At 57.6% G+C, this 25,387-nt stretch overlaps 4 protein-coding genes across 13 annotated transcripts in view; 1 reads left to right on the top strand and 3 right to left on the bottom strand.

Annotated features, from left to right (window-relative positions):
* Positions 1 to 859: 859 nt before the first annotated feature.
* Positions 860 to 8,774, top strand: ECEL1 (endothelin converting enzyme like 1). 2 transcript variants are annotated; one of them, XM_015871836.3, is made up of 18 exons: positions 860 to 951; positions 2,333 to 3,151; positions 3,880 to 3,948; positions 4,020 to 4,130; positions 4,639 to 4,731; positions 5,048 to 5,172; positions 5,436 to 5,658; positions 5,748 to 5,846; positions 5,936 to 6,010; positions 6,422 to 6,525; positions 6,634 to 6,692; positions 6,811 to 6,862; positions 6,945 to 7,012; positions 7,099 to 7,223; positions 7,384 to 7,449; positions 7,550 to 7,645; positions 8,092 to 8,168; positions 8,269 to 8,774. In XM_015871836.3, exons 2-18 carry the CDS (start codon positions 2,402 to 2,404, stop codon positions 8,366 to 8,368), a joined length of 2,292 nt encoding a protein of 763 aa, XP_015727322.2. In that variant the 5' UTR covers positions 860 to 951; positions 2,333 to 2,401; the 3' UTR covers positions 8,369 to 8,774. The 2 variants fall into 2 exon arrangements, with proteins under 2 accessions (XP_015727322.2, XP_032302413.2); XM_032446522.2 differs by having other exon boundaries at positions 860 to 1,143.
* A 108-nt stretch (positions 8,775 to 8,882) lies between these two features.
* Positions 8,883 to 11,974, bottom strand: LOC107318235 (intestinal-type alkaline phosphatase-like). The gene is made up of 11 exons (XM_015871838.3): positions 11,816 to 11,974; positions 11,218 to 11,334; positions 11,019 to 11,134; positions 10,747 to 10,921; positions 10,491 to 10,663; positions 10,278 to 10,412; positions 10,117 to 10,189; positions 9,898 to 10,032; positions 9,601 to 9,792; positions 9,387 to 9,497; positions 8,883 to 9,306 (listed from the first exon to the last, which is right to left on the bottom strand). The coding sequence occupies exons 1-11, from the start codon at positions 11,883 to 11,885 to the stop codon at positions 9,041 to 9,043; spliced, it is 1,563 nt and encodes a 520-aa protein (XP_015727324.2). The 5' UTR covers positions 11,886 to 11,974; the 3' UTR covers positions 8,883 to 9,040.
* Positions 11,975 to 12,405: 431 nt separating this feature from the next.
* LOC107318236 (intestinal-type alkaline phosphatase-like) lies at positions 12,406 to 15,191 on the bottom strand. Its single transcript, XM_085513150.1, has 11 exons — positions 14,994 to 15,191; positions 14,789 to 14,905; positions 14,512 to 14,627; positions 14,270 to 14,444; positions 14,020 to 14,192; positions 13,805 to 13,939; positions 13,665 to 13,734; positions 13,454 to 13,586; positions 13,178 to 13,371; positions 12,937 to 13,053; positions 12,406 to 12,777 (listed from the first exon to the last, which is right to left on the bottom strand). The coding sequence occupies exons 1-11, from the start codon at positions 15,067 to 15,069 to the stop codon at positions 12,491 to 12,493; spliced, it is 1,593 nt and encodes a 530-aa protein (XP_085369276.1). The 5' UTR covers positions 15,070 to 15,191; the 3' UTR covers positions 12,406 to 12,490.
* Positions 15,192 to 16,224: 1,033 nt separating this feature from the next.
* The window catches only part of DIS3L2 (DIS3 like 3'-5' exoribonuclease 2), a 155,833-nt gene continuing 146,670 nt past the window's right edge, over positions 16,225 to 25,387 (bottom strand). For 8 of the 9 annotated variants that reach the window (XM_085513147.1, XM_015871831.3, XM_015871834.3 and 5 more), the window contains 7 exons: positions 23,910 to 24,093; positions 23,253 to 23,339; positions 19,810 to 19,957; positions 19,482 to 19,612; positions 19,091 to 19,195; positions 18,432 to 18,533; positions 16,225 to 16,703 (listed from right to left, as the gene is read on the bottom strand). In XM_085513147.1, coding sequence (XP_085369273.1) covers positions 16,605 to 16,703; positions 18,432 to 18,533; positions 19,091 to 19,195; positions 19,482 to 19,612; positions 19,810 to 19,957; positions 23,253 to 23,339; positions 23,910 to 24,093 — 856 coding nt within the window. In that variant the 3' untranslated portion in view covers positions 16,225 to 16,604. Of the gene's footprint in view, positions 16,704 to 18,431; positions 18,534 to 19,090; positions 19,196 to 19,481; positions 19,613 to 19,809; positions 19,958 to 23,252; positions 23,340 to 23,909; positions 24,094 to 25,387 lie in introns of those variants that run through there. The other variant, XR_014933266.1, reaches the window with a different exon arrangement.

Here is a 25,387-nt window from a genome sequence, read left to right as displayed (position 1 = left end):
GAGAGGTGGTGTGAGTGTGCATGAGTGTGTCCCATGGCTGAGTCACCAGTCCCCATGCCAAACAGTGTTCCCATGCCGCATGGCACAGCACCCACCCCAGCACCAGGAAGACCCAGCGCTCACCCCAGGCGCCGTAGAACTGCATGGGATGGGGATACCATGGTACCCAGAAGGATGGCTGAGTGGGGCTGGGGGTCTGCAGCTGCTGTTTGGGCTGTGCAATGGGTGGGTCATAAATCTCTCTGCTGCCCCCCCTCCCGTCCCGTTCCCCCCCCACCCCCAGTGGAAGAGCAGCTCACGATATTTATGTTGGGGATTTATCTGCAATGCAGTTTAATATTCCCGGACCTTCGCGTGTGTGTGTGTGTGCGTGTCTGAGTGAGCATACCCCCCTCCCTGCGTCACCCCCATGCCCACTCTCTCCCACCTGGAGCCTCCCAAGCTCCGTCCATTGCCCATCCCATTGCATCCCCCCTGGAAGGACGGGACGGGCACCCCGACGTGCTCAGGTACCGCACGGAGGGGGGATCCGACAGCCACGATGTACCCAAGGGCAGTGCCCACCCTATGTTCCAGGCTGTCGGATGTGGCACCGGCGTCCCCACACAGCGGTGCCAGCCTTGGTGGCACTGCCAAACCTATTCCAGTTCCCCCGGGGTGGGGGTCCGGGCATCCCCCCGCCCTCCCCTTGCCCTGCCTCCCCGCCGCCGGGGATGAGGTAAGGCAGGCGGGTGGCACAGGGCTGCTCTATTTGCATAATAATCTCGTTAATGGAGCCTGGCCTGCGGGAGAGCCGGGCTGGAGACGCCACCCCCTCCCCGCCCCGCCGCCTCCCTCCCTCCGGCCCCGCAGCTCCGTTCAGCTCGGCACGGGGCGCGCAGCCGGACGGGCACCGCCGGACCGGCCCGACAGCAGCGCCGGGGCAGCCTGCAGACATCTCCCAGCACGGCGGTGAGTACCTCCCGGCCATCCCCCGGGCATCCCGGGCAGCACCTTAAGAGCATCCCCAGCAGCATCCCCCGAGCGCAGCCCGGAGCAGCCCCCGAGTGCCTCGGTGAGCAAGCGGGACGCACCCCCGAGCACCCCCGGACATCCCGGGGAGCATCTCCCGAGCAGCCCCCAGCACCCTCCCGCATCCTACCGGTGAGCATCCCGCGAGCATCCCCCGAATATGCCGGGCAGCACTTCCCGAGCATCCCGCGAGCATCACCCGAGCACCGAGGCGAGCACCTCCCGAGCACCCGGAGCATCCTGAGCAGCATTCCGTGGGCACCTCCCGAGCATCCCCTTGCGTTTGGTTGAGCATCCCGGGGACCATCCTAGGGACCATTCATTCCTTGCAGCCCTCCCAGCTCCCAGCCCCCACCCCGATTCTGTGCTCACCGCTCGCCCCACAAACTTTCCAATGGCAGCAGCAGCCATACAGCTTCTCCCCGGCACAGAGCTGTGATGCCCGGGCACAACTTCACCTAAGTTGCTGAGTGGGAGCAGAGGCAGTGAGGCTTTAGGGGTGCTGAGGAGGTCCTGCTGCAGCAATATGGTCCACACCCCCACCGAGCAGCTCTTTGTCTCCAGCATGTCCTGCCCACACCTGCAAATCTGATGTTGGTGTGCACTGAGCAAGGACTGGGATCTCCTTTTGAAGTCCTCCCCACCCTCAATCCCTTTTCTCTCCACGGGCAGAACCCCCCCCCCCCGCCCATCTCCAGAACAGAGACCACAGGGCACTGGGTAGCGGAGAGGGGTTGTTGGGGGCTTGGGGGGATGCAGGAACCCCTCCAGACAAGAGTTAACTTTGCACACACACAGTGCGCTGCATGCAACACAATCAGGCACAACGCACTGCAACGCAGAGCACCACGACCCACCCCAACCCAATGCAACACAGCACGACGCGACACAACGCAGTGCAAGCAATGCAACCCAGTGTGCAGCCACTCAACCCAGCCTTGTGCAGTGTCCTCCTCCCCCAAAATCTCCCTGGAGCCCTCCTTCCCTTTCTGAACTCTGCCTGGAGGGGCTGGCAGCCTTGTAACCCCCTCACCCTGTGGTGTGATGCTGAGCTCCCTGGATCACTCTGGATTTGCACTTGGAGTGCTGTCTCCAGGCGGGTGGGATGGAGCTGAGCCATGGGCTGGGTGGAGGTGGAACCCAACACCAGGTGGGGACAAAGGGGACAGCAGCAGGGTTGGGATGACACTGAGCTCCTGGCTTTAGGGCCACCAATGCCACCAGTGTGTTGCAGTGCTGTGACAATGACATGGGAGATGCTGATGGCAAGAAACATCCCCCATCTTGCTCCTCCCTACACCGCATACTTTGCCTTTTCCAGGAGCATCTTACCTACCCGGACACCTCCAGCATGAACCGGGGTCCATGAGCCCCAGTTGCAGCCCCTGCCATGGAGAAGACCTACTCACTGACTGCCCACTACGACGAGTTCCAGGAGGTGAAGTACGTGAGCCGCTACCAGAGCGGCACGCTGCCCAATGGCTTTGCTCTCCAGTTGGGTGCTGGGACCAAGAAGCGCGGTGGTGGTGGGGGGCTGCCACGCTGGAGCCGCAGGGAGATCTGCCTGCTCTCAGGGCTGGTGTTCGCTGCCGGGCTCTGTGTCATCTTGACATGCATGCTGGTGCTCAAATACCTGGCGGCTGAAGGGGACAGCTACTGCCTGGAGGGCTGCCAAGAGAAGAAGGCTTTCCTACGGGCTTCACGCTTCCTTAGTGCCAACATGGATGCCACCATCGACCCCTGCCAGGATTTCTATTCCTTTGCCTGCGGCGGGTGGCTGCGTCGGCACGGCATCCCTGAAGACAAACTGGTGTACGGCACCATTGGGGCCATCGCCGAGCAGAACGAGGCCAAGCTGCGGGCACTGCTGAGCCGCCCTGTGCGTCGCCGTGCCCCCACATCTGCTGAGAGGAAGGTGAAAGAATTCTTCCGCTCATGCCTCAACCGGGCTGAGATCGACCGTTTGGGGCCACGGCCCATGTTAGAGGTGATTGGGGAGTGTGGTGGATGGGATGCATCGCCGGGGAGTGGAGACCTCAACGAGCTGCTCTACAAGACGCAGGGGGTCTACAGTGCCGCAGTGCTCTTCTCGCTCACCGTCAGCCTGGACGACAGGAACACCTCCCGCTACGTCATCCGGGTGAGGACACCTTGCCACCCTTATCCCAGTGGCACTGCTGTGACAGGCTGCCCCACTCCTGCCACCCATGTCCCTCACCCTATGGTGTGATCAGGGCGTGGGTGGGTTCTGTCCAAGTGGCCAAGCCTCGAGCATCTTCAGTGGGTGCAGCTGGGATATGGCACTGGCATAGTGGGGACATCATGGTGGGCATGATGATGGCATAGCTGTGGGGCACAGCAGTGGAACCATGGTCAGCATGTGGGTGGACACCATGGGGGCATGATGGCAATAGTGATGGCATGGTGGGGATGGAGATGGCATGGTGAGGATGGGGATGGCATGGTGGGGACAAGGTGTTGGTCACGGCAGTGGTACTGGTAGGCATGAAGCCTCCCTGGTCCCCATCACCTTGGTGGTGCTGTGGATGAGGGATGTAAGTGTGTAGGTGTGTGTGTGGCTGTGTGTGAGGCAGGGGACAGGAAGGAGAGAGGCTGCGCTGAAGGAGTGTGTGTGTACACTAGAGGGAGCGTGTGTTACAGGGAAAGGCTTTGAGTTCGTGTGATGGGCAAGGTAGAGGCATGAGATGTGTTCAGTTGCGCAGCATTGCCCATCTCTGTGCTCCCCATGGGGCATCTTGCACAAAGGAGTGAGACCACCATTCGGGGTGTCAGGAGGTGCCCTGCCACCAGTGCAGCTCCCCACTCACCCCAGAGCTCTGCTCACCCCCTGCCTGCATCTATCCACAGATTGACCAGGATGGGCTGACACTGCCCGAGCGCACCCTATACCTGGGGCAGGATGAGGAGAGTGAGAAGGTGAGGAGTGGGGGACAAAGAGGGGACAGGGGGCAGTGCAGGAGGCACACACGTCCCTTACCTTGGCACAGATCCTGGCTGCCTACCGTGTCTTCATGGAGAGGCTGCTTACACTCCTGGGAGCTGAGCATGTGGAGCAAAAGGCACAGGAAATCCTCCAGCTGGAGCAGCATCTCGCCAACGTGAGTGGGGTGACTGTTCTGGGTTTGGGGTGCCCCTGCTGTGCCCTTGAGAACTCCATCCCCTTGGACATTTGTACTCTAAGGCCTTGGAGACCTTCATGCCTGGTCCACAGGACTCCCAGAGACTTCAGCCACATCACACTGGGAACCAGTTCCACTCTAGGGGAGCTCCATTCCCCATCCTTGGGAACCCACACAAGGCTCTTAAGTACCTCATGCCCATATCTTAGGGAACCTTAGTCCCAGCCTAGAGGGACCTCCATTCCCAGCCCTTGGGTCCCTCTAGCTCAAGGACCCCAGCTCCTTGAGGGCCCCTTGCCCTTGTCTTGGGGAACACAAATTCCAGCCTTGAGGGACCTTGTGTCCAGCCCTTGGGACTCCCAGTGGGGGCAGTGAGCCATGGTGCATGTGGGACCACAGTCCTTTATACCCCAGAGCTGTGCCTATCCCCATGCCAATTCCCATGGATGGGAATTGGGGAGGTGACAACTGTACCCACCCCACACAGATCACGGTGTCCGAGTACGACGATGTGCGGAGGGACGTCAGCAGCATGTACCACAAAATCACTCTGGGCGAGTTGCAGCGCATCACCCCCACGGTGTGTTCCCCCCACCAGCACCCTGCTACCCACATATCCTGCCTGCCCTGTGCCCCTGCTTGTCCCTGTCCTCTTGCTCCATCACTATCCTTGCTGCCACTCCCATGTCCCCTGGTAAGAAGAGCCCTGTGGTGCAGTGCCCTTATATCCCTAGAAATATTCTTCACTGCTCCCCCAAATCAATGCACTCTGGATGGTGATGAGTCAGTCCATTCCGCACTTCCCTGGGTGCTGGGTGTGGTGTCTGGACCAGACTTGGTCCCACGGGAAGGGGACATGGATGGGGTCCCCACCCTGATGTGCCCCTTGCTGCCAGCTCAAGTGGAAGCGCTTGCTGGACCGCATCTTCCATGACAACTTCTCAGAGGATGAAGAGGTGGTGCTGCTGGCCACCGACTACATGCACAAGGTGTCTGACCTCATCCGTGTGACACCCAGCAGGTGAGGGGGTGGTAAGGCACAATGGGGTGGGTGCATGGGGAGCTGTGGTTGAGGACATTATCATGAGTCCCCATCAAGATCTCCCCATCATGGGTGCCAACAAAGCCATCACACTGCCAGACCTGCACCATGCCACAAACATTGCAGGGATGTCCGCAGAGCCACCTCATCCCTGGGTGCCATGGGACATGGGTACTCCTTACTGGGATGTCCCCACTCTGGTACATGCCCAAAAGGGACCTGATCCCATCCCATTTCCCCAGGATCCTCCACAACTACATGCTGTGGCGCATTGTGGTGGTGCTGAGCGAGCACCTCTCCACCCCTTTCCGTGATGCCATCCATGAACTCTCCAAAGAGATGGAGGGCAATGAGAAGCAGCTGGAGCTGGGCAAGGTTTGCCTGAGCCAGGCCAACAAACACTTTGGCATGGCCCTGGGTGCTCTCTTTGTTGAGGAGTACTTCTCCTCTGCCAGCAAGGCCAAGGTACGTGCCCTCCTGTCCCCTTGCCAAGGTGCCACCCTGCAGGTGGGTGGTTGGAACATAGTTCCATCACCCGTGGTGACCCACTGTAGGTGCAGCAGCTGGTGGAGGACATCAAATACATCCTGGACCAACGCCTGGATGAGCTGGATTGGATGGATGAGGAGACACGGAGAGCTGCCAGGGCCAAGGTGGCAGTCCCCAGCATGTTCCCCTATCTTTGTCCCCATGGGGAAATGTGGGACAGAGGCCCTGACCCTGCCACCTGCATTGCCCACAGCTCCAGTACATGATGGTGATGATCGGGTACCCCGACTTCTTGCTGAAGCCAGAGGCCATTGACAAGGAGTATGAGGCAAGAAGCACACAGGCACACAGTGTGGGAGATGGGCCCTATGGGTGGCTAGTTAGAGGTGCAGGCAGACCGGGATGGGAAGATACTGTCTCAATACAAGCCACCTCCTGGTAGATCACCAGCTCCATCACTTGCATGACCACAGCCACATGGGTGGAGCCTTTCCCCACATCGTACCCCATTCTCAGCAGGGACTGGAGGTGCCCCTTACCCCTCATGACCCAGGGACTCCAGGGAGGTGCTGGGGGCACAGCAGCACTTGTACCTCATCCAGCACAACAGCACAACTCTACATTTTCTGTCCCCAAGGCTCATAGGGGTGGGAGGACACTTTAGCTCTGCTTCCCACACTTCATGGGGCTGGACTTCAGGGCTGCAGTCCCCCTCTGATATGGCCATGTCCCCCTGCAGTTTGAGGTTGATGAGAAGACCTACTTCAAGAACATCCTCAACAGCATCGCCTTCAGCATCAGGCTCTCAGTGAAGAAGATCCGTCAGGAGGTGGACAAGTCTGCGTGGGTATCACTTTACCTGGGAGGGGGGCTATGAGGCATCCTAACTGTGTGAGGGGGTGGCATTTCCCTGTCCCTCCATGTCCCCACAGCCTCCATCTCTTCTTACAGGTGGCTCCTGCCCCCCCAGGCCCTCAATGCCTACTACCTGCCTAACAAGAACCAGATGGGTGAGGCAACGCCCAGTACTGGACGGGGGGGGGACAGTGTGGGGTCCCTTGGCATCAAGGGATGCTGCGGGGTAGGAAAAGGTTGTCCCCTCCCTGCAATGTTGTCCTCTGTCCCCAGTGTTCCCTGCTGGCATCCTGCAACCAACCCTCTATGATCCTGAGTTCCCGCAGTGAGTGTGGGGCTGGGGAGGGGGCCGGGGCAGGGCTGTGGGTGGGGTCAGATCTTGGGGTGACCACTGCTCCCCTTGGCAGGTCACTGAACTACGGCGGGATCGGCACTATCATCGGGCATGAGCTGACCCATGGCTATGATGATTGGGGTGAGAGACCCCTGCCCTGCTGGGGTGGGAGAAGGGGTCCTGGGGCCACCCAGCTCCCTTGGCATGACCAGTAGTGGTGCCTGCAGGGGGACAGTACGACCGACATGGCAATCTGGTGCATTGGTGGACAGAGACGTCCTACAGCAAGTTCCTAAAGAAGGCACAGTGCATTGTCAACCTCTACGACAACTTCACTGTCTACAACCAGCGGGTAAGACCTTCCCACAGCAATGCCCAGGGACCCCACCACTTAACACACCTCAGATGGGAACACCCCCAGAGCCCTGAGGGGGAAACTGAGGCACTGCCTTCATGCCACCATGGAGACAGAGCACATCTCTGCTCAACCCATGCCACTCCTCTCTTGGCAGGTGAATGGCAAACACACACTGGGGGAGAACATCGCTGACATGGGGGGGCTCAAGCTTGCCTACTACGTGAGTGTCCCCCACCCTGGGGCATCACAGCCCTAGCAGGGCCATGGCAGTCCTGCTTGCTGGGGGTTCTGTGGCAGAGTTGGCACCTCTTGTTCTTCAGGCTTACCAGAAGTGGGTGCGGGAGCATGGCCCGGAGCACCCCCTGCACCACCTGAAGTACACCCACGACCAGCTGTTCTTCATCGCCTTTGCCCAGGTGAGGTGGTGTCTGTGGCTATGAGCAGCTCCTGTGCTCTGCAGGTACCCCCACTATCCAACAGACCACCCCACACAACCTGCGTGCTCTTGGGGACCCTACAATAACAACCACATTCCCCCATCTCTACCAGAGAACCCCCACTATAACAACTTCACATGAACCTGGAGGACCCCGCAATTGCACATTCCACGGCCCCAAGAGACCCTACAATAATAAACAAGTGTGACCCTACAACAACAAACATTCCCCAGTGCTCCCAATACATCTGAACCACATTTGCAGTCTCCCGGGAGACCCTGCAATAACAAACACAGCATTGTTGCCCTCATCCCCCAGCAGCCAGATGGGCCAGTCCTGGTGTGTGCCAGGACTTTGGGGGTCACGATGGGTGTCAGAATCTGGGGTCTCCTGCTTGTCTCACCCATGGGACTTTGTTCCCCTAGAACTGGTGCATCAAGAGACGATCCCAGTCCATCTACCTTCAGGTCCTGACAGACAAGCACGCCCCGGAGCACTACAGGTAAAAATGGGTGCATGGATGGGGTGTGGTGCCATTGGGGTGGGCAGGGGTGAGGGGCAGGGTCCTTGGGACAGCTCTGAGCTTCTCCCCCTGCCCACAGGGTCCTGGGCAGTGTCTCACAGTTTGAGGAGTTTGGCCGGGTTTTCCACTGCCCCAAGAACTCACCCATGAACCCAGTGCACAAGTGTTCGGTGTGGTGAGGTCACTGTCCTCCCAGGCTGGCACCCCAGTACCCATCCCTGCACTAGCACCCTTCTCTGCCTGCACCCCTCCTGCCCTATAGGCAAAGGGTGCACCCCAAAATAGGCAACAACTTGGGGTGGGGGGGGGGCAAGACAGAGGGGACTCATTGGGGTTACGAGCTCCATCCCAGTGGGACCCTCTTGTCCATGCTACTGCAAACCTCCCCACATACAGCTGCTCAGGGCAAGGAGGGGACCTGAAGGCACTGTGTGTACCAAGAGTACTAATCTCTGTGCCAGCTCCATCCTGTTCCCATTAGTCACTGGGGGCTGGGGTGATGCCAGCCTGCCTGGGAGTGCACACAGACATGTGCTGTATTTTTTTGCTGCTCTTTCTGGTCAATAAAGCACTGGATATGCCAGATGTGCCGGGGTATGGTATGGGGACAGGTGGCAGCAGGCAGCACAGTGGTGAGGAGACTCATGGGGCAGGGGCATCCTCCCCATCCCACACACCAAGTGTCACACATGCCAGCATTGCACCAAGGTTTATTGAACAGTGAGCACCCTGTGCAGGCTGTGAGGACCAGCCCATGCACAGGATTCAGTGCACCACATCCAAAGCAGGGATGCTCCAAAGAGCTGCTGTCCATGGGTGTGCTCAGGGGGACAGGGATGGAAGCTGTGGGGTCAGTGGAAGAGGGATAAGAGCAAAGCAGGCAGGAGCAGAGCCAGCGGGGTGAGGTGGGCCGAGGGTGCAGCATTGGTGCGCTGTCGGCAGTTTTCATAGGGCTCAAGGCAGGCAGCATAGGCCATGGCGTGGGCAATGTAGTTCTGCTCCTGCACCCCGTGGAAGAGGTAGGCCATGGGGCCTTTGGCCAGGATGGCCACATCCTCACCCCCGTGGGACTCTGACTTGAGGGGGACGGCCGCCTGCTGCATGTAACTGAAATCCCCTTGGGGAGAGAGAAGCCTGTGAGTGGGGAGGTGACCCCCAGCCCATTCCCACCACCACGCTGTTGCCCTGTGCCCTCACCAGCAATGCTGCTGTTCACATCGGGCCGGATGGCGCCTGGGTAGCCCGGCCCATTCCCATAGAGGATGGAGGTGTAGTTCTTTTGGTCGGTGGCTTGTAGAGGGGCCAGGCCTGGGGAGGAGATAACGAGAGGGGATCAGCCAGGAAGACCCACACCACAACCCAAGAGAGGGGCAGCACCCAGCTTGGGGCCATTCCCTGCTCTGAGCCCTACCGAAGATGGAGGTGCCACGCAGGATGTAACCGCCAAAGGAAAAGACGTGTGAATGGTCAGCAGTGACCACGGTCAGTGTGTCCGCCTCGTCCAGCAGCTCGCCTGCACGCTCAATGGCCGTGTCGAACTCCACCGCCTCCGTCAGTGCCCGCTGAGCCATGCCCTCGTGGTGGCCGTGGTCGATCCTCCCACCTGCAGGTGGGTGGCCACAGTGGGTTGGAAACCACCACAGAGATGAGTAGCGCAGAACCCACCTCCCCTCTCTTGCCCACCCTTGGGACCTCAACCTTGAATTACCTTCTACAAAGAGGTAGAAGCCATTGGGGTTCCTGCTCAGGACTTTGATCGCTGCCTCCGTCATCTCAGTGAGAGAGGGATCCAGGGTGGCATTGTGCACCATTTCGTACTTCATGTCCATGGGCTCGAAGAGTCCTGGCGGGGGGACACAGTGAGCACTGCCTCAGTGCCTGCAGGCATCCCAGCAGTGCACATCCTGACCCGTGAGGCATTTGTTACCCATCAGATAAGTCACACTGGGGTCTGCAGCAGCTTCCAGCATCTCTGTCCTGTTCCAGACATAGCGGGCACCCTGTGGGTAGAACCCCATGGGATCAGTGATGCCCAGCCCCATGCATAAGGGCTGGTGGGCAGAGGGCTGTCCCCTCCTTGTCACCTACCTTCCGTTCTGACAGCCACTTGTTAATGAGGTTCTGCCCATCATTCCGTATCCCATTCTCGGAGCTGTATGTGGGATACTCAGGGTCTGGTGTCCCCGCAGGTGTCATGTATATCCGACCGCCTCCCATGATCACCTGGACAGGATGAGATGGGCACAGAGTGTGTGGATGTCTGGGTCAGCAGGGGCTGCCCCCCCATGGACAGGCACTCACATTGATGTCCACGTTGTGCACCAGCTGCCAGGCAATGTCCTTGCAGCCCTGTGCTAAGGCCTCAGCAGGCATGCTGGCGTCCGCGTACCAGTTGCGATCCACCACGTGCGCGTAGGTCCCCGAGGGCGATGCATGCTGCACCCGCGAGGTCGTCACGATGCCCACTGCCTTCCCTGCCCCATCACACCACACCATGGTTTACAGCCCCAGTGCTGTGATGCCCCGTGTCCCCACCACCCCATGCCCTGCACAGTACCAGCTTTACGGGCTCGCTGCAGCACTGAGATGACCTCGTTGCCCTTCGTGGTGTTGCACTGGCCATAGCGTGCGGCCGCACTCAGCCCTATTGTCTTGTAGTTGCCCTTCACCCCACACAGGTAGGCAGTGGCTGTGCCCGCGCTGTCGGGGACCATACGGTCCACAGTGTATGTCTGCCGAGGACATGTACAGGGCATGCTCACCATATGTCTGCACCCACAGCCCTGTAGCCTGCAGCATGGCCACAAGCCCAGCAATGGGGAGAATTACCTTTGAGAGAGCCACGTAGGGGAAAGAATCCAGAGCAAGGGGAGTCTCAGGTCCCAGGTTCCCCTTCAACTGCCCCTTTAGGATCCGGGTGGCTGTGATGCTGGGGACCCCGAATCCTGGACGAGGAGAGAGGGTTCAGGTCATCCCCAGCCCAGGAGCCCTCCCCATTTTGCGGTGTGTTGGCACCAGTGGGACTCACCATCTCCAAGGAAGATGATGAGGTTTTTGGCTTCTGCCGTCCTGGGCTCGATCTTGAGGGTGGCATCAAGGGCAGCGGCTGCCTTCCTGTTCCAGAAGGTTGGATCCTCCTCCTCCACTGGGAAGGGGCATTGCCCACATCAGCTGAAGGCACCCACTCCCCCAGAACACCCAGTGTTGGGCATCCCCACACTGAGGACCTCACTGGGCTCCCACTCATGAGATAACCCCACTGGGGGAGTACAGATGAAGCCACAGGCTTGGGATGAGGGGAGGACACAGAGGTGTACACGATGACAGGAAGGGAGTGTGCAGCGAGAAGGGATGCAGTGGGAGAAACCAGCTGCCAAGTGGGATAGGGACAAATGCATGGAGGTAAAGGAGCTATAGGCACATCACAACCCCCCTCCTGGCCCAAACAAAAGCAGGACCCCAACCCCAAAGGGCAACACCAGCCCAGTGTCCCCAGAAAGCAGACACAAAGCCCCGTTCCAGTGCTGGATACCCCTGCTCCCTGCTGAGCCATGCCCCATGAGCAGCCAGGCCAGCACCACACTGGCACCAGGGCTGTGTGTCCCCATCCCCATCCCTGTTCGTACCTGGGATGACAGCAGCACAGAGCTCTGCCCAGAGGCCAAGGCAGAGGGCGAGGGGTGCCAGCAGCCGCATGATGGGACCGGAGCAGCTGTCACCGGCTCCAGCTGTGCCTGCCTCTTTTGCAGACTTCGGGAGGGACTTTGGACCAGGATCAGCCCCTGAGGGGTTTGGCATTTCGCAGATGGCGTGGCATCATGCTGGGCTATCGGGCTATCAGTGCAAAGGCCATGGGGCTGGGCTGCTGGCACCTCATTGCCTTCTTATTGCTGGGTGCTGCAGGGGGTGTGGGGGGGAACACCGGGTGCAGGAGGAGGGACTTGGGGTGCTCCTGGTGGCTCCACCCAGCACTTCATGGAGTGATAAAGGCAGCACTGATGGGGACTAAGTGTAAGGACCAGCCCTTGTATCAAGCTGTGCAAAGCACCTCAAAGCTCTGCAAACTCCTCTGTACCATGGACTCCCAGTACCCCAGGGATGGAGCTGCAGGGACATGGCCACCCCTCACCATCATCTCTTCTGCTTCACCCCACTGCAGACCCCAGTTAGGAGTCACAACCTGGAGAAACCGACACACAACTACCACTACAAACCCTTTCATGGCAAAGACATCCCACATTTTATTGTATCCTGTGTTCCTGTCCACAACAGGGGGCTGAATCAGGGCTTGGTGGGGTCTCTCAGCCCACCACCATGAAGGCAGCCATGCAGAGGGCCAGGAGAGCAAGTAGGGGCCGTGGGGAGTGCTGGGTGCTGCTGGATGCCCTACGGGGTGAACCACAGCGGGGTCTGGCATCATAAGGCTTGAGGCATGCGGCATAAGCAATGGCATGGGCAACGTAGTGCTGCTCCTGCACCCCATGGAACAGGTGGGCCATGGGTCCCTGGGCCAGCACCACCACGTCCTCCCCACTGTGGGTCTCCAAATCAAGGGGGACTGCTGCCTGCTGCCTGTAGTCCTTGTCCTCTGTGGGGAGAGCAGGAGAAATGGTGCTGGGGGCAGCTCCTCTGCCCTTTGCAGGAAGCTGCTCCCATCACCCTGCTGTTGGGGCAGTTCCTGACCCAAGTGAAGCCCAGAAAGGCACCAGACCCCCACCCTATCCCTTCTCTTCCAGTAGAATCCTACCTACAGCTGGGAGGCTGGCGGCTGGGCGGCCCCCATCACGGATGCTGTATCCCGGCCCGTTGCCATACAGGATGCTGGTGTAGGCTCGCTTGTCCTTTGCTTTCTTAGGGGCCAGCCCTGGCATGGGGAAGGGCTCTGTCACTCTCTGCACCAGCCAGCAGCTTCCTGGTGCTCCCACAGCCTCCCATGGGGGCACAGCACAGGGTGGGAGCTGGGGTTCATATCCCTCTCCAGATCCTACCGAAGATGGAGGCTCCTCGCAGCGTGTTGCCCCCAAAGGTGAAGACATGTGAGTGGTCAGCTGTCACCACGGTCAGTGTGTCGGAGGGCTCCGTCAGCTCTCCTGCCCGTGCTACTGCCCGGTCCAGCATGACGGCCTCCATCAGCGCTTGCTTGGCCCGGCCGCTGTGGTGCCCGTGGTCGATCCTTCCACCTGCACAGGGAATGGGGCCATCACCACCTTGATCCCACCTGGCTGCCAGGACCCATTTCCCAGCCCCGGGCCCTGCACTCATCTTCCACAAAGAGGAAGAAGCCATTGGGGTTCCTGCGCAGGATGCGGATGGCTTTCTCCGTCATTTCCACGATGGAGGGGTCCGTGGTGGTGTTGCGGTTCAGCTCGTACTTCATGTCCTTGGGCTCGAAGAGGCCTGGAGGAGCAGGGCTGGAGCTTTCATGCCACCCAGAGTGGGGTTGCATTGCTGACATTAAGCCAGCGATGCTCTTACCCATGAGGTGGCTCACAGAGGTGTCATCAATCGCATCCAGGCCCTTCTTGTCCCAGACGTAGCGTGCGCCCTGGAGATGAGGACACAGTGGTGGCAGTGGCACACACGCTGTGCCCAGCCCTGCGTCCCCTCTGTGCTACCTTCCTGCTGCTGAGCCATTCGGACACCAGATCCCGCCCATCCCTCCTGGTTCCGTTCTGCGTTGAGTCCTCTGGGTACTCAGGGTCCGGGGTCCACCTGGGGGACATGTAGGCCCTCCCGCCGCCCAGGATCACCTGCAAGGAGAGGGGGGAGAGCTGCCACCAGCACAGGGACACAGCACCAGGGATGCAGTCACCCTGATGTCCCAGCTCACGTTGATGTCGGTGTTGTGCACCAGCTGGTGTGCGATGTCCTTGCAGCCATCCCGCAGGCTCTCCCGAGGCATGTTGGCATCGGCGTACCAGCTGCGGCTGGCCGAGTGCGCATAGGCAGCAGCAGGGGATGCGTGTTGTACCCGCGTGGTGGTCACGATGCCCACAGACTTACCTGCAGCACGGCACAGGGTCTGCGGGGAGCCCACCGGCGCTGTGCTGGGCTCCTCAATGAGTGCACCCACCCCATACCTGCCAGCCGGGCCCGGTGCAGGACGGAATCCACTTCGTTGCCGAATGCTGTGCGGCATTTGCCATAGACAGCCGCCCCACTCAGCCCCAGTGTCTTGGCGTTGGTCTTCACCCCACACAGGTAGGCTGTGCCCGTGCCAGCGCTGTCAGGCACCTGCCTGTCGATGGTGTAGGTCTGTGGGTGATAGGGGATCAGAGGGGCTGGGGGCAGCATGGTGCCCCCCCTGCACTGCCCTGCTCACCTTGGCCAGGGCCACGTGGGGAAACATCTCCATGGCCAATACACTCTCCTCACCCGAGCTGCCGGCCAGCTGCCCCTTGTAGATCCTGGCTGCTGACACTGTGGGCAGCCCCATGCCTGCAGCCAGGGGTGACAAAGAGCTGTGACTGGAGATGGTCCTGCCCTCCCTTTCCAGGGCCATGCTACCAGGGGAAGAGGGGCCCACAGCTGCTAGAGGACAGCTTTGTCCCTAGGGTGCTGAATGACATGGGAAATGGCAGCACCCGTGGAGCACTCACCATCACCCACAAAGAGGATGATGTTCTTGGCTCGCTGTGCCGCTGGCTGCAAGGTCAGGGCTGCCTCCAGCTTCCTCCTGGCCCCTTCATTCCAGTAGTGCAGGGTCTTCTCGGCGTCTGGATGTCAGAGCAGAGCTGGGGATGTGCAGAGCCCCAGAGCAGCCCCAGAGCTCCCACCCAACCATGTCCCCCATTGAGCTCTCACCTGAGGTCGCAGTGGCTGTGAGCGGGGCAAGGAGAAGAAAGAAGCAGCAGATCCTGGGAGAGAGCAGCCGTTCCATGCTGCCGCCTGTGTGCAAGGCTGGGGGATTCACAGCCCTTTATGCCCTGCCCTGCCCTGTGCCGCCGGAGGGCTGAGCCCCTGCTGCAGGTGAGACGATGGGCTGATAACATTCAGGGACATCTTGTGGCCCTGCCCTCCCAGTGTCCCCAGCCCTCCCCGGGGGTCATCCCTTCCCCCCCAGGGTGAGGGAGGACCTCCAGCCCATTCCTGGGGAGTGGGGTTGCCGTGAGGCACTCATTGTACCTGAGGCTGTATTGGTACCTGGGGGTCCATAGCTCCACACCTGCAGAGACCCCAGGGACAGGTGGGGAGTGTGTAGGTCAAAGGGCTGTTTTTGCAGATATGCTGGGCTAGGCTGGATTGAGCTTGTTTTCCCAGTGAAACAAGAAGAGTATGCAGGAATGAGGGGTAGGGGAGGACAGCTTGCTACTGTGTCAGTGTCCTCAGGTTCCCTCTCCCAAGGGACAGGGTGATGCAGTGCCTTCTGTGTCCATGAAGCAGAAGAAAGAAGGAAACCCACAGAGGAACAGGCTGCTGTGTCCACGGTCAGGGAGAAGTGACGTCCCACATGAGTGGAGAGCAAGGCCATGGCACATGGGCACAACTGGAAGGATGACACCATCCCATCCCCTGTGGACTTCAGGGACTTTCAACATCTCCCAGCTCTTGGGGTGCACGTAGTACACTCAGCTCTGACCCATCCCAGTGCCCAATCCCTGGTGCTGAGCCAGGCAGACCAGGCTCAGTCAGGTCCCAGCTGCTGTGCGCAGCAGTTGTGTCCATGCCAGGGCCACAGCTGTCACCATCACCAATGCAAAGCAAAGCACAGTGTTCATTCTCCCTGCATGCCAGCACGGTGAAGCCATTCCCTCTTGCCAGAAGCCCATCCCAGCCCCATGGAGGTGATGACACAGACACTTCCAGAGCACCATAGGGACCTGGTGCTGGTCAGTGGTGGCTCAGACTGGGGCATTAGTGGAAGCAGTGCAGGTTGGGAGCATGTGCATCCCCCTGACCCCCACCTTCCACTGAGCAAACAGAGGCTGGGATTGCACAAGGCCCTGGGAGGCACAGGGCAGCCTGGGAGATGAGTTATAGTTGGGTTCCTGCCCAAGTAACAAGGCAAAATGAAACCTGCGCACAGACCTCACTATGGCTGCTGACCTGGCTTTATTTCACGACACATGGCCCAGCTGGGAGCCCTCCTGAGAGGCCTGGTCAACCCACCTGGTCTAAAGCAGCCCCTCCGCTCTCAGGGACATCGGTCCCCACATATCCCCCACCACAGGCACCCCCAATGGCAAGGGATGGGCACCCACTGCCTCCTAAAGGAAAACAACCAAACCAGAAAGCTAAAAATATCTGCCAGTAGAAATGCCCCATCTGGGGCAACCCAATCCCTGGGTTAAAATCCGAACCAGAAATAAAAGGCTGTCACTTTTAAAACACAAATCCCCAAACTCCTGGCGGGTCCCCTCTATCCCCGTGGGTGCTGGTGAGGCGCTGGTGATGAAGTGTTGGAGCTGCAGCCGCTCACTTCTTGGTGCTTGGCCTCTTGAGCACAGCACTGTACTTCAGGGGAACACCATCTGACTTCAGTACCACCTCCACCAGCGTGAAAATGGTGATCTCCTGCACAAGGACACAGAGGGGGTTATTAGTGGGCTGCCATCACAGCAGGGTTTGGGTTGAATCGTGCTTTTTTTCAGCATCCTGTAATGAGGAAATGACCGCTGGTGTACACACAGCGAAAGGAGACCTGGGAAGGGATTGGATAAGGGAGACGTGAGGGAATAAAGACAGCAGAAAATCAATGCCTGCTGCTCAGGAATGCATGCTGCCTGCCGGCCCCTGGATCAATCACTGTGCAATGGTGTGGTTTAGGGACATAAATCATCCATCAGCTCTGCACCCAACACAGAACAACAAGATGGTCGGGACAGCCAGCATGGATGTGTGTGGTGTTGGGGATCGTGCCCTGATGTGTGCCCTCATCCCCTTCTCACTGTCCCCAAGGTCTGGCAGGGCCATCCTTCTGGGTTTCTAGGGGGCAGGAGCAGGTAGAAAGCCACTGGGGATAACACAGTCCAACCCTCCCTGCTCCTCCTGCACCTGGCTGCTTCAGATTCATCACTTGGAGCAGGAAAATCTCATTGAGATTTAAATGCATCAAAGCACTCAGTGAGGAGCAAAGCAAAGAGAAGCCGTTCTGCAGCCATCCTGTGCTCAGCTCCGCACTCCTGGCTTGGGGATGTGCTCAAGGAAAGCTCAGAGCTGCTTCCAGGGGGAGAGCTCTGGTGTTTTCTTAGGAGGCGTGGAGGAGTTTCCTCCATTGCCGAGTGTTTGCTTAACCAAAATGGGCTCTGCTCATGCTGGGGGCTTCATTTTCCAATGCAGGTCCCTGCTAGGGTGTGAGTGATACCCACTCCTGTAGAGAAGGAGGAATCAAGACCACTTCAGGACGCACTGAAGGGCTGCTGTGAACACAGTGCAGCTCAAGAGGAGAAAACCTCCAGCAGCACTGGGGAGCTCTGCTCTGACCCTCCTGAGCTGAGCAACATTTCCCCTGGGCAGGAAGGGATTTTCCAGGTCAGCTCTATCAGGAGTAATACTCTCCCAGAACAGAGCTCTCAGTGTGAGGACAGGGTTGGATTAAACCCTCCCATCCCTGCCCAGGCACCAGGCAAGAGAACACAGCAATCAACACAGCTGTGATTTTACAGCCACGCCAGATAAACGTTGGCAGAGAGGCACCACTTAATCAAGCCAGACAAATGCGATTGCTCCCTCTGATTGAGTTACCAAGTTAATAGATGACAGGGACACAAGAGAGAGATTTCTAGATGCTGTTAAACCATTTGACGCTGCATCCCAGGAAGTCTGGTTTAAAAAAAATACCCTCCTCATTGGGTCCCAGCCTTGTCACATGGGTGGAAACCTGATGGCAGGGCTGTGTCAGCAAGAGGGGCAAGAAATACCAGAATGGGGGGAAGGGACTAAGCAGGAGCTGCCTTAGGCCTGATCTTACTTAATATCTTAATTGATGATCTGGAAGAAGGAAGTAAACAGCAAGTTAATTAAATTCAGGAGGAAACTGGATTGGGAGGCAGTGCACATAGCAGGCAGGGCAGAGTCTGAAGGCGGTGGTGGGGTCAGGAGTGGGGGCAGTGGATGGGATGGAATAGGGCTGGGTGCTGGGAGGGGAAGTGGAGGCTGGGGTCAGGCTCTCTGAGAGGGGGACAGAGAGGGACAGCAGGGTCTGATTGCCAGCAAGGCATCGTGCTGCCCAGATCCATTCCTATGTAGATCACGGGATGGATCCGTGGGGTTCTGAGTCCATCCTGTGCTGTGGGGTCTTACCTGGGACACAGATTCCTCCTCCAGTCTCTCTGGCTCCCACATGAGTGTCAGCTCTGGCTTCCTCCCCACCTTCTGGAAGTGGAAGCCCAGCAAAGGCAGTGCCTGTAGACACGGAGATGTTGGGAACAGTCTGTGGCCCCTGGCAGCCCCAGCCCCGCTCCCTGCTTTGACTTCGGATGGCAATGACACTGCTTTTGTGTAGTCCTCTGTAGCAACCAGGATGCAGCAGCCTGAGCTCAGCAAGTAAATCAGGGGCAGCTGCTATACACAAACAGCCCATAGATCACGCTATATGTCCTGCTTAAAGATGTCACTGCCAGCCACATAACCAGGTTATTACGAGAAGCTGCTGTCACTAACTGCAGGTGCTGGCCTACGGCAGTGCTGTCTCAGCCCCAGATACACCACGTGATCAAATGAAATGGAAGCCAACCTCCTTCCCTTTCCTTGTTTCAGCCCCATGTTGATCTCCATCCCCACAAATCTGCCTCCATCACCTTTTAAGGAGACAAATTACCCACAGCATGTAGTGGGGAAAGTCTGCTCTCAGGGTCTGTGATGCTCCGGGCCCCCAGACTCCTCCAGGGAGCTGAGGGACACCCAGGCTGTGTTCAGTGTGTTGAGGCAGTGAGCACACTGCCAGTGTTGGGGGCACTTACATTGCAGTAGATTCGCTTCTGGACTCCGAACTTCAGCACCAGGACATCAAAGGCCTCGTTCAGGACACCCATCACCATGGCCTCAGACTCCAGAGGACCACACTCCTGTTAGGACACAACTCTCTCATAGGACACATGGTCGCATTTTTGAGTCATCCTGTGCAGAGCCATGAGTTGGGCTCTATGATCCTTATGGGGCCCCTTCCAACTTGGGATATTTTACCACTTATGATTCTACACCAGCATGCACAAGGGGAGCCCTGTCTCACTGCTGTTGACAACAGGTCCTGAAGCTCAGGGACTGTCCCAGTGCATCCCCTTCTTTACCCCAGACTGAGCACTCATAGGGAAATCTGAGAGACCCCTCAGGAGAAAACATCACTGCTCCTACCCTGACAAAGATGGCAAAGAAGAGGTCAGTGCTGAGCTCCTGCACCCTCTTGGAAGCCATCTTCCTGTCATTGCAGTGCTCTGCTTGTCGCTGGATGGCCTCCTTCTCCATCTTGATGGGAGAGCTGATACCTAGGAAGGAGATGAGTGACAACAACAGGTTCACACTCTCTTGCTCCAGAGGTACCGCACAGCAGCCCCATGGCCCAGCTCCCCCCATGCGCACTGAGGACACCCACATGCCAAAGAGCTGCCTGGTGGGATGCAGACCCCAAGTACTCAAGGCAGGAACCCAGGAGCCCCACCTGTATGGGACTCACAGCACCCACCGAGTGATGCGGAGAGCAGCCGGTGCACGACGACGTCTGCGTAGCGGCGGATGGGTGAAGTGAAGTGTGTGTAGAAGGGCACGTTGAGGGCGTAGTGACGGAAGAGGATCTCATCCTCCAGGACGCCAGTGCAGAAGTACTGAGCCATCTGAAAAGCAATGAGAAGCAAGGGGAGGGTGTGAGAAAGGACAGTGCAGGACCATAAGGCTGGAGGGATCTCAGCCAGCAAGACAGAGCTCGAACCCTCTGTGTTCTGGGTCTGGCCGCAGGCTTTGCTGCCCCTGTTCTCATCAAACATGTTACAGCTTTTATTTTTACATCTGCGAAACAGCAGCCCTTGAAGCTGGGAAAACAACACAGCCTGAGCCCAGGTGGGGAGGGGAGGCTGCAGGGTCAGGGGGTGGCAGCGGGGTCACAGCACAGTGGCGATTGAATGAACCCGTTTAAAAATAAGAGCAAGCGATTTAAAACAAACAGGAGTAGGCAGCTCTGATTACAGAGCTGTCGTGGGAGCCACGGTTTGGGCAGCTGCATCCTCCACTCTCCAGCACGGCGGAGCAGCCAGCTCCCGCTGAGCAGCAACGCAGTGATCCGGGCAAGTAAATAGTGCAGGTTAAAAAAAGCAGCGTCGGTCCCGGCCTTATTATGAGACCCAAGAGCTGGGTAAGGAGCTGCCAATTTCCACAACCCAGAACTAAATTGTTTCTGATGGACTCCACGAAGTATGGTCTCCACTCAATTAGTTCAGCTCCCACTGAACACGGCTCTGCACGGCCGGGCAGGGAGACACGCTCAGAGAAGTCAGAGAGATGCTGCCTGCTGTTACCCAGGGCATTTCCTGATGGATGTGCCGAGCCCAGCTGCTGCTGGTCCAGTTTTCAACACCCTGATGGCAAGTGATGACCCTTGCTGAGGCTGGGAACAGCTTGGTGTCACAGCAAAACCTCAGAATCATTACATCATACAATGTGTGGGTTGGGGACAAACCTCAAAGCCCACCCAACTCCAAACCCCTGCTGTGGGTGGGCTGCCCCTCGCCAGATCAGGCCCATCCAAGCTGGCCTTGGTGCCTCCAGGGATGAGATGCTCCTTTGGGCTGTGGTAGGGTGACACACTGGCACTTGTCTATACCTGTCCTCACTACCACGACAGCACTTCGCAGTAATACCAGCCTGATGTAGAGCAGATGTTTTCTCATTAGCAGATTTGACTAGCAAGTGGTCGCAAAGCCCCAGGGTCTGACTGCCACAATCCCAGGAGAAAAATAAGGAGCCTGGAAATAAATCAGCCCCAGCCAACCCAGGCTGGCTCTGCTCTTGCGGACAGATTGAATCCCCGAGTGACTGAGCCCCTGAAAAATGATATGTCACTGCTCTTTCATCTGTTACAAGCTCCTGGTACAGCAATCCAGGCAGACACATGCATTACCCACTGCCTGCCTCCTCCACGAGGCTGATGGCCACCAGCACGCAGCCAAGATGGACGATGCAGTGTGGCATGAGCATGGGATCAACCTGCTTTTGTTACAGATGGCTGGATGTGGCCTTGTCCCCGAGACACCCGCTCCATCACCTGGAGATGTGCACTGGGAGATGGGGCCTCTCTGCACCATCTGTCAGAGCCATGGCCCAGCCCCGTGTCATCCCGCTCTGCAGCTGCCAGCTCAGAGCTGTGCTCTCCCCCATTTCAAGCTGTGGGGATGGGTAGATGGGGCTGATTTCTCCATCTGCTCCAGTAGCCGAGTTAAGTAGTGAAAAGTTCTCTTCCCACTTGGAAGCCATGACCTTTCTGAGGGGCACTGACATGGCCTTGCACTGCCAATCCTCTGCTCCTAGCAGTAAGAACAACAGTGGGCATCTCAATTGCTCAGGGTTTGGGGGAGCTGGTCCAGCCAACAGCATGTGTGGGGAGGGGACATGGACTGCAGAGAGCAGCCCTGCAACCCTTCCTTATGGACCAGAGATCATATGGATATGCCGTGGTCTACCCAACTGCACAAGCTCACCCCAGACCAAGAGGGATTTCTGCATCCTCTGGCTCCCGCAGAGCCAATGGGCTCAGCTGTAAGCTGGGTTTTGCCTATTATGTGACACTCTAGGCAATGGGTCTGCCAGGAGAGAGTGGGCTGCACTGTACACCTGAGCACAAGGGCACCTTCACCTTCTGAAGACAGTGCAAGTTGAGTTCCTGCCAGAATCCTCATCTTATGGAATATCTCCTCTGAAAGCTCCTCTTCTTCTTCCCCAAACTGCCTGATATTTGCTCCTCAGAAGATTTCACCTTCCAACAAAGCCTGGGCTTGCACCAAAGCAGGACCAAAGAGGGACCCAAGGGAATGCACACACCCTGCTGGTGCCTTCCACCAGAAAAGGAAGACATGACAGAAAGGACCAGGACAAACCAGAGCAGGACATGGGATCCAGGAGAACACAGCCAGCACCAGAGGCACTGCCTGCACTTTAGAAAGCAGCACTCCTGAGCTGAGCACATACGCAGGCAGGTGATTTACTAAATGGTTTTGGTCCCCAGTTCCGCTTGCAAGCATTAAGTCACTAAAGTACAGCAGGACTTCAGGCAACTGCTAACGAGTAAATGGAGCAAATGAGCTAATTAGAAGAGTGACAGTCAAATGAGCGATGTAGGAAAGATGATTCATTCCTGCAGCGATTGGCAGACCACAGCAGAGAGACCATTCCAGCAACGTGCTCCTTTCCCTGTGGGGTAGGACTTCCCTCAGAAGAGGCTGTTCTATGCCCAGCAGCAAATGTAGGAAGACAGATGCCTCATAAAAAGGTTTCTGATGGTGATAAGCACTCCAGTAATGTCCTGAACTGCAGATACATCAAACATGACAATCACTGGAAGGAGCACAATGAGCCTCCAATGCACAGGCACTGACAGGAGTCAACTCAGTCTGGAGGGTGACCAAAGGGTTTCCAGAGCTTCTCTGCTTCTAAGAGGATGTGGCCAAGTACCAGACTGTGATTTGTGGCCAGATATGTGGTTTAGTGGGCGTGGGTGATGGGTTGATGGTTGGACCAGATGATCTTAGCAGTCTTTTCCACCTTTAGTGATTCTGACTCCCACAGCTCTGCACTGTCCTGACACCTGATTTCTTCTTGGACAAGAAACCAGTATAGATACCGTGACATGTGGTGTTGTGAATATGAACCTCAGAGCCTGTCACCAGCTCTTCATGGAACAGGCTGGGTTCTTGTGAGTCTGCTGGCATCCTGCACATCACCTCCACGGTGATATATCCCAATACCACAGGAGCACAGCAGAGTGTGAGGAAAGGCTCAGCCTGACACTGCTGACCCTTACAGCATCATTCCCTGCATCCATTCACTCCTCCCCTATGTAGTAACCAGCTATGGTAATGCAGACAGGGTCAGGGATGGAAAAGGGGCCTTGGAAAAGAGCTACAGATGTGCGAGTCTTACCTGCATGGGCCTGGAGAACATGTTGGTCAGCACTTCTTTCCTGGCTTCAGAGTATTTGTCAGCTCCAAATGTTTCATTTAAGCTTTTCTGAAGGAGAAAAAAGACAGTTTTCAGGCTGACAAACAGTATGCAACAGTGCTCAGAACCCCCCCTCTGATCTGTGCCTGGGTCTCTTCCACACACTGAGAGCTTCAGTGTGTGCACTAATGGGACTCCAGAGGGACATGGGGATGATGGGAGGTCACTGCCTGGAGCTGGTGGTAAGGAAGGGCTGGAAGAGTTCAAAGCATGGTGGAGGAGCTGAGTGCGCAGCCCTGCAGTGCTGACATAGCCCTGGCGTGGCCAGCGAGCAAGGAGAGCAGCGTGCGGGAGGCCAGCGGGGATGGGATTAACAGGGGATTATCCACAGTCTGGTTGCAGCGAGGAAAGAAAATCCTGGAAGCTGCGCTGTGCTGTTCAGCTGGAGCTCAGCCTCAGGACACACTCAGCAGAGGATCGCTCCATGCTTCCTGTGCTGCATGCACCTGACCCTTCCCAGCACTGCTCTCTGGTCTGTGCCGGTCCCCAATCCCCACCCTTCCCTCCTTGACTTGCCCAGGATCTCCCAAGAAGGCAAAGAAAGGAAATCTGGGTGTCCTCACTCTCAGGTGCACTCACATGCAGGCTGCCCGCGCTGCTGAAGTCGATCTCGAGGCCAACTTGGTGGCAGAACTCCATCAGGTCATTCAGCAGCTTGGTCTGAGGCGGCGGGTGGCGGCGAAGCAGCGCCTGCTCGGGGAAGGAGCGGTAGATCTGATGGGCCACGGCCATGTTCGCCAGCAGCATGAACTCCTCCACCAGCCTGTAGGGCAAGAAACAACCGCAGGTTGAGAAGGCATTCCCCTGTGTTAGGAGAGATGGGAGCTAACAGGACTTGGGGGAAACAGGGAGTTATAAATGAAGATTGGATGTGGACTGTGGGGTGTTTTGCTGGGGTGAGCACCCTTGGCCTCAATGAATGTGCATCTCCAGGGCTGTGACCCCAGTGCCACTGATTGTGGTTTGCTCCCATCCAAAGGGCTGTGCCACCAGATACTTGTTTATCTGGGCTCAGATAAACAACGAGATGTGCTTAATTGGGCTTCCAGTTATTTGCTGCTTGTATTCCCCAGGTTCCTAATTGATCTTAATTGCCAAAAAAGATAATAGATTTACAGTAGTAACGTCATACTCCACGCAATGCCCAAGAGAGCTATTACTGATCAGGGTAGCTCGGCCCTCCTGCACGCAGGGCAGCACTTCTGCAAGGCTTGTTGCAAGACGTGGGGCAGGCTCCTGTATCCTGCAGCTCCCCATGCCCCAGGAGCATGGGTGTGATGTGCAGGGTTTGTGTGCTCCAACTGCAATGTGCTCCCGGTCAGGGAGGACTTGACAAGGATTTGGAAGAGAAAAGAAATAAATAAAGATGAACCCAGAGGAGGAATCTGCATGTGCTGCTTGGAATAAGCAGCGGAAATGTTCATCTTTAACAGGAAGGAGATCCCCTAACAAGAGTTTGGTGGGTTCTCCCAAAGCTGGGGTGTGTACCACTGTGGAGATGTCAACAGGATGGCAGGAGGGAGTCCCTATGGCACAGCAGCACAGCACAAGTGGGAAGGGGCCACCAGTCCCTGAACACTGAATGGCAACACTACCAGTAGGCCAAGGGATGAGACAGTGGGGTGGACAATGCACCCACAGCCTGGAATAAGAGGGCAAGGTGCTGTGGACATAGTGGTGGCATCCATATCCACTTGTTCGGGGTGGCTTCCAAGAAGGCAGAGCAAAGCCTTGCTGCTCCTGTACAACTAAGCCAGCAGATGGCAACATCGATCCCTCTATGGTCACCAGCGCCTGGGGGCTGTGGGACAGTATGGCCCCAGGGTGCTGGGCACCCAACCCAGGGCTGGCCAGGTTGCAGCATCCCCATCTTCCAGGTGCATTTCAGCCACCATGCTTGCAGACAGCATGCAGGGAGACCAGGAGACCAACAGGGCTGTACCAGAGGCAGAAGGCAGCGCCTTTTACACCTGAAGGAGAACAAGCAGCAAGTTTTGTTCCATCAGATCCCTTCTGTCTATTCCACACCTTCACACCTGGAGCACGAGCTCCCAGAC

The sequence above is a fragment of the Coturnix japonica genome, chromosome 12, assembly GCF_054131305.1.
Source record: "Coturnix japonica strain WE chromosome 12, WE-NBRP24, whole genome shotgun sequence".
In the NCBI taxonomy this organism is placed as follows: Eukaryota; Metazoa; Chordata; class Aves; order Galliformes; family Phasianidae; genus Coturnix; species Coturnix japonica.
The sequence above is the reverse complement of the archived record's forward strand: the minus strand, read 5'-3'. Positions and strand labels throughout refer to the sequence as shown.

Coding starts and splice junctions, on each gene's coding strand:
- LOC107318235 (XM_015871838.3), bottom strand. CDS start 11,885: ATGCGGCTGCTGGCACCCCTCGCCCTCTGCCTTGGCCTCTGGGCAGAG. Junction 9,793..9,897: donor CTTCTACCTCTTTGTAGAAG/GTAATTCAAGGT, acceptor ACCCACCTGCAG/GTGGGAGGATCGACCACGGC. Junction 9,307..9,386: donor TGTGAACAGCAGCATTGCTG/GTGAGGGCACAG, acceptor TCTCTCCCCAAG/GGGATTTCAGTTACATGCAG.
- ECEL1 (XM_015871836.3), top strand. CDS start 2,402: ATGGAGAAGACCTACTCACTGACTGCCCACTACGACGAGTTCCAGGAG. Junction 3,152..3,879: donor CCTCCCGCTACGTCATCCGG/GTGAGGACACCT, acceptor ATCTATCCACAG/ATTGACCAGGATGGGCTGAC. Junction 5,847..5,935: donor GGAGAGCTGCCAGGGCCAAG/GTGGCAGTCCCC, acceptor CATTGCCCACAG/CTCCAGTACATGATGGTGAT.
- LOC107318236 (XM_085513150.1), bottom strand. CDS start 15,069: ATGGAACGGCTGCTCTCTCCCAGGATCTGCTGCTTCTTTCTTCTCCTT. Junction 14,906..14,993: donor CACAGCCACTGCGACCTCAG/GTGAGAGCTCAA, acceptor TCTGACATCCAG/ACGCCGAGAAGACCCTGCAC. Junction 14,445..14,511: donor CCCACGTGGCCCTGGCCAAG/GTGAGCAGGGCA, acceptor TATCACCCACAG/ACCTACACCATCGACAGGCA.